The 6,986-nt window shown below is 38.2% G+C and overlaps 1 protein-coding gene across 2 annotated transcripts; it reads right to left on the minus strand.

The window, feature by feature from the left end:
• Positions 1–239: 239 nt before the first annotated feature.
• On the minus strand, positions 240–5,183 carry LOC146522735 (uncharacterized). 2 transcript variants are annotated; one of them, XM_085153544.1, is made up of 3 exons: positions 4,896–5,183; positions 716–1,760; positions 240–612 (listed from the first exon to the last, which is right to left on the minus strand). In XM_085153544.1, the coding sequence occupies exons 2-3, from the start codon at positions 1,748–1,750 to the stop codon at positions 427–429; spliced, it is 1,221 nt and encodes a 406-aa protein (XP_085009670.1). In that variant the 5' UTR covers positions 1,751–1,760; positions 4,896–5,183; the 3' UTR covers positions 240–426. The 2 variants fall into 2 exon arrangements, with proteins under 2 accessions (XP_085009670.1, XP_085009671.1); XM_085153545.1 differs by lacking the exon at positions 4,896–5,183 and adding an exon at positions 1,970–2,188.
• Between the last annotated feature and the right edge of the window lie 1,803 nt (positions 5,184–6,986).

A 6,986-nucleotide genomic window follows, 5' to 3' on the forward strand; every position in this document is an offset into this window, starting at 1 on the left:
TGCGATAATTAGCTGATGTTAATGCACATGCCTGGGTGCTGACAGTGAACACAAAGGTATTGTCAACATTGTATAGGTAAAGACAATTCCAAGTTGTATGCTTCAACAAGTTGTATGCTTGTAAGCTTCAATCTTTAAATGTGTCGTTTTAGTAAATTACATTAATTTAGTCATTTAGTTTTTTATCTAATTTAGTTTATGTTTGTCAGAAAGGGACAGCAATACCTGTACTTGTGGGGTTTTGTTTTGTTTTTTTACTAAGAAGAGACATGTATTTAAAATACAATTAAAACATGAAACCCATAATTGTGTTGTTAATTATATCAGTGATGTCCTGACGTCCCCTTGCACTGACAAAAACATGCAAACAAGTTAGTGAAGCTATGCACCATGCAAATGACTCTTGAAATTTGACAAAAAAATTCTTTAAATAAAATTCCAAGCTGAAATGTCTGTGGAAAATACCTTGGCTATGATAGCCTGCAACTTCAATCCCATGGCTCCCCCCTTGGAATGGAAAAGGGCCAACAGTTTGGGAGTGTACTCATCCAGCATGGACATGAATTTGGGTTCAAGGTGTACCAGGGTGATCCTGTAGAACTCATCCTGCAGCTGAATGACAAATAAAACACGATAAAGCCTCAAATTATTTGAAGTTTGAAAGACTACATTAAAAAAAAACCAAAAGCCTAACCAAAATGAATTTGGAACTCACATGAGATGCCTCAAACAAAGCTGGCCATCTGGCTTTGATGTCTTCAATGCTGGGGGACAGGCTGACAATTTCATGTCGTCTATGTGCAAATGTTTTAGCCATTTTTTCTTTTATCACTTTGTTGTTGTCTCTTTTCTTGACTTCAGTAAGCAACTGAATTCTCTCTTCTTCTTGACTGTCCTCATCTTCACCTGCTGGATATGGTGGAAGGTAATTTACCTCTGCTTTCCGAGGCTTTTTCACTTTATTTGCAGACTTCTGGTCACCTGGACTCTTGTGTTTCATGGCATTGCATGTCAACTCAGGAACACCAAACCCTCTAAGTTTTGTACGATAATTGGCCATCTTGTATTTAATGCTTTGTTGCCAACCATAATAACCTGAGAAAGAGCCAGGTTCCTTGAGACAAGGGTATTTTGTCACAAGTGCCTCAGCAACATAACTAACCTGTGCACTTGAAGGATAGGCCGTAAATGTAAATATAGTTTCAGCCAACTTCTCAAGAATATCAGTCTTTACTTTGGAGGTGGGCAGAAGATTTCCATTCTTTTTATACTCCTCAGAGGCTCTTTCCAGGTACATCTCAGTTTCATATGCAAACTGTGGAATGGGAAACTGTTTCGGCCAGGGCTCACAACGTTCTGTGGTCTTCTGCCTTTTGAAAATAATGGTGTCCTGAGAAGAAGTAGTTGCAGCAGAGTCTGCATTGGATACAACTGACTCAGCATATGAGGAGTCATAGTCAGACAGTTGGCCAGAGGGGCCGCCAAAACTGTCATCAACCGGAGTCAAGCTTAGCATGACCGGGGTGATGCCAACAACCTTCACAGTGTCTTTGTCTTTTATCTGGTCAGCTCTGTGAAGAGTGAAGTAGTCCTGAAATTCTGGGTCAAAATACTGAAGACTGAAGTCATTTGAAATCCCAAAAGTATCCTTCACAACACTCTGCAGCTCCTCCAATGTTGGTGGGATCCCTGATGGAAGAACCAACTTCTCGATTCGGTCGTCAATAATTACACGAAGCTTTGCCTCCATCTTGTTCAACCTAGAATAAAATGTAAATGGCAGAGTTAAATTTCCCTTCAATTAAATAAAATTAGTTATTACTTTTCATTTATACAATAGTTGAGATATAAAACTATAAAACAAAAAGCACACTTCAACACACCAAATGTTGCAAATAACAAATACTTGGGAGATGTACATGTTATCAAGTTCTTGTTGTTGTCGTTTTGTTTTTTGGTTTTTTTTTACCTATTATTCACAGCAGATGTAACGTTTCAGGGTTACCAAGCGTTTTCTTCCCACATTGTAAGAAGCCAAGGGCCACATGTCACCAAGTTTCTGCTGCTCCAAAAGACTGATCTTGCCAGTGTCCTCCAGTTGAAAAGATCTCAGATGCTCTACATACCATGCAGCAAGTAACTTCACAATGAAATATACACAATTGTCCAAAATGACTATCTGTATTATCTCAGCAAAGTCTGGTAGTCCACATGTCGAACCATTAGACAGGATCATCCCAGCAGTGTATCTTGTTCCACTGTAGGTGACAGTGGTGGCAAGCTGCACACAAGTCAGAGATGGTGATCTTGCTCTTAAATCTGCCTGTATGTCTGGATGCAGCACATCTACAGGCATTCTGGATATTTTTGTGACAAGCAGGGCAGGTTTCACCTCTTTTGATTGCATGTGGTATGCCATCATCATTTGATGCCTTGTAGAAAGGGTCAGCAACACATTTTTGAAATTGTTAGTGTGTCTCACAACTTGCTTGAAGAATCTGTGTTTCGCCTCAAAGCGCATTGTCCATACTCCAACCAATGGCCCATATTTTTCTATTAAAGCAGGGTAGTGCTCCAAAAAATGGTGTTTTGGTGTGAGCCTTTGATCAGGAAAAACTTCCAAATATCTGACACGATGTTCAGATATTTTAAATTCAAGGTAGGCAATACTTTGTGTTGTGTGAACAGGGGCAACCACTAACTCAACAATGTCCTTCAAAGTCAGAAGAAGTTGCCAAACAGGATCATCTTCAGGTACACGTAAACCAACAATGAGAGGCAACAAACGTATTAGGGCCCAATTTTCATGAGCATTTCCTCCTATAGTTTTGCGACCAGCAAAATTTGAAGGGATTGCTTGTGGACTGTTCAATTTGTCTGAGCCCTTATATGGAAAACATGTGATTATATTATTCAGTTCAGTCAAACTGAAGTAGTGCTTCTTCAAAAAAACTTGAAAACACAATGCTAACTCTCGTGGCACTATTCCCTCAAAAAGGTCATGAAGGACATCTGGTGGGTATCCAGACACAAAGTGAAAATTATTAAGTTGATCAGTTAATGGACATGACCGCTTTAAGCCAAAATGAGGCACTAAATTTGGATTTTCTTTGACAGCTTGTACGTGTAAAACATAGTCATCCTTTTTTCGAAGTGGGAAGACCCCAGACCGTACTTCATATGTCTGGTACTCTGAAGAATGTCCAAGGCAGAATCTACAAACATATGGCCCGTTAAAACTTTCAACAAGTCCACTAATTGCATGAGCACCAAGGTTATCAGCTACAACACAGTGTAGGGCGCCTTTAATATTTCTCCCTAAACATGAAATAAAAACCCCCTCCTGTTCAAGAGTAACAAGATCTTTCAAAAGTGGATCCAATACTACTTTGTATTCAAACTGTTTCACATCAACAGATTTGCAAAGTAAAGCTAGTTGTATTGATGTTAAGGCAGACTGTAATCTCAATGGCAAATTGGCCAAAACCCAATAAACTGCAGTTATTTTATGTTTTTTTCGAGAGGTTCCTAATGGGTTACACACCTCAAATTCATCAACAAAAAATACTATAGAGAGTCTTGTTTCTTCTACAGCATAAAAGTCATTGTCCTTAAAACACGTACCATCAAAAATGGACTCAAAATGCCCAGTGCTACTTGAGCACCTCGAAAAGGCTTCCACTGCAATATCTTTGTTCTTCAGTACTTCTTGCAAAGTCTTTAGACCTGGTACATATTGAAAGCTCTTTTTTTGTTGAGCATCAAGAATATACTCAATAGGATCCACAAACTGGAAATGCTCCTTAAAATACTTATTTCTCTTAAAAGCTGAACCAAGTGGCCCGCCTGCTCCAAGAGCTCTGCTAATGGGATGAGAGCTGCACAACTGTTCAGCCAAGTCCTTTATGATAGTGTGGTCAACTGTGCATTTGTTAGATTTCAGTGCTGAATCAATTATATTTTTAACCGCCTCCACAGATGCTGAAGAAGAAATATAGAAGAGATCTTCAACCAAAGCATTAATGCACCTCACTGAAACATTATAAGTGCTTTCTAACTTGAGTAGAAGTAAGCCAAGTCCTTGAAGAACAGTACAAGATGCACTTTCTGGATCAACATCACTAGAGCATTCATCACTGTTGAGTTCAGGGACATCAGAATGGTCAGTGTTCTGACTAGGATGACTTTCCAAGACTTCTTTCTTAAAATCAGTTAAGGAACAACATGTATGTCTCCTGCCTTTGTGCTTTAGAAATGTATTGTATATATTTGTGCGAAAGTCACATCCATTAAAAACGCAAAATACAGTTTCGTGTCTCTTCAAGTGATTTCCTATATGCTGAAAATAGTCCTTCTGAGTAGAGCAAAAAGCAGTGCAAGCCAAACACTTAAATGCAGTGATCACTCCAGGCCTTGGACTCTCTTCAGCGGCATGGTATCTGGACAAATGTGTGCGAAGGGCTCCTTGTGTTTTAAATGTGCAAGGACAACTGCCATACAGACATGGCTGGTGCTGTCCACGACCAAATGTTGCGTGTTGTAATCTGTAATAGATTACAACACGTAGTAGTAGATTCCCCTTTGTAGTAGAAAAAGATTTGCATATCTTACACTGCCATCCCATTTGCCAGGTCCTAAAGTGATGGAAAAATATATATCTAAGAATCTAAATAGTTTTTCATGACAAATGTAAGAGCATGGGTATCTATACACATTTGATGTTGAGATTATAGAGAAGAAGAAAAAAATCCTACAAATAATAAGCAATTATTTTCTACTTATTATTTTTACAAAAACAAATAAGTTAGATTAAGTGGGGTCAACTTGGTAATTTTCTGCCGCTTCAATTTCAAAAACATTAGTTTAATTTAATATAACATGTTATCACAACTTACTTTATAATGCACAGTCTACATGCTGATCAGGTGAATTTAAGTTGAGGGATCTTCCATTACCTGAAAGGAAAGCAACATTATCATTAATAGCAGTCTCCAAAATAAAAAAAATTTACACAAACACACGCAGATTGTTAAAGACATGTTTAAATTAATGAGAAAATTTTAAAGGTGAGGTTCCTATATAACACAAGGAAACTCTTTATTAGATTAAAAAGGGGATAGGCCCTGGTTTCTGTAGCAATTTGGTGACAGATCACAACATGAAATAACTCCCCCCCCCCCCTCCCCCCACAATCTATATATAAGTCTAGATATCACAGATTTGTTAAACAGTAATAGGTAAAGTAATAAAATCTCTGACTAAAGATGTTTAAGATAATTCTTCCCCCTTTTTTCAAAATTGCAAATGTGATATGCAGTCATTCCAATAGATTAACACATTTCAAAACATATAAGGATGTTTACTGTTATTTTCTAATAATGATTCTACAAATTTTCTGGTGAGATATTTACTCTTAACAGTAAATATAAATTCACTGACACTGACTTAACGCCTCTAAACGAACACAAAACGTTAGAGCACTTAAAAGTTGATTTTGTGACCCAGAAAGAGTAATATTTCAAACTCCGCCACTCTGGTCATGTCCAAATTCATGGGCTGCATCCTCCTGAGGACCCGGCCTTCGCGGTCTACGTGGGCCGGGTCCTCAGAAGGTCGGGTAGGCTGGAAGTAAACGGTGTTGTGCCAAAAAGTGATTGTCTGCCAAAAAGTGATTTCCGGTATTTGCCAAAAACTGATTGCTCGTATTTAAACTGCTATAAGTAACTTGTTGGGCTATAATATGTGAAACATATGTTAAATGCATCCCTCATGGATGACATAAAGTCATATTGAGCCACAAACAATATTCGTGTAACAAGGTAGAAGCCGCAATCAGTTTTTGGCAGTGACTTTTATATAACCTTTATTTATGCAGTTAAAAAAAATCTGATTAACATTAAAAATGTCTTTTGTAAGAGTAAGTTGGCCAAGAGAACAGCAGAAATGGCAGCAAATATGACAATAGTTCTGTAAAAATATTTTAAACGAGGATAAAGGACCGGATTGGTTATAATGTAAGTACAATAACACAAAGCTGTAAAGATACTTGAAAAACAGATAATTTTTTAATTCTATGAATAACCCCTTTGTAAACGCTGTTCATCGAAGTCTATTTACCAACATACATAAAGATATTACACATAAAAAAAATACACGGAAACATTGGAAATCGGTTTTTGGCAGGCAATCACTTTTTGGCACAATTGGACGGTCTAGCCTTCTGATTAGCGTCACCGCTGTCTAGGTGAGTTTAATAAACTCGGCCGTCTGCTCCTTGCTATCTAAAATATAACAGGACACTGGCGTAAATTCTCGACCGTCTCACAATTTTGTTTAATCGGTTTTCTTTTTGACGTTTATTCAGCTGTGTGAAAATCCCGGAGGATTAATAAAGTTTTATTTTATCTAATCTAATAACTTTAATCTCAGCCAAACCGATTTACTCACGAACAAATAAAACACTGAAAAAAGCCCAACAATAACATTTTTAGGTTGTCTAAGTGACTTATATATTACGTTTAACCTGAGTAGCGAAACTCCGCGGTGATCTGAAAATGATGTGCCGGGAGTTGTGCCGTTCTCAGCGGCTTCAGTGACGCTCGAGCTCCCGGCTTGCTATCGAGCTGGTGGGTAGCAGATGCTCCGAAAACGTCGAAGCACTTTTGCAAATATGCAATATCTTGATAAACCCAGCAGATATTTGATGTTTACACAGCTACTTTCTCGCCTGAAAATATGTTAAAAGTTTCTTTTGTGACCCAGAAAGATTAGTAAGAGTAATTTTAAAACTTAGTAGCGGCCGCCATTATTGGAAACTGGAGTTCGGTTGGGCCACGCTATGAATTCTGGGATATGGTGGGCCACGAAGGACACACCCGACCCATCCTTCAAATTCAGGGATAAGGAGGACGCATTTGTCGGCTCAAAATAAATTTCTCCTCAAAATGCAACACTTGCACCTGCAAACTTTTTTTTTACATGCGCTC

The sequence above is a fragment of the Neolamprologus multifasciatus genome, chromosome 3, assembly GCF_963576455.1.
Source record: "Neolamprologus multifasciatus chromosome 3, fNeoMul1.2, whole genome shotgun sequence".
Taxonomy (NCBI): domain Eukaryota; kingdom Metazoa; phylum Chordata; class Actinopteri; order Cichliformes; family Cichlidae; genus Neolamprologus; species Neolamprologus multifasciatus.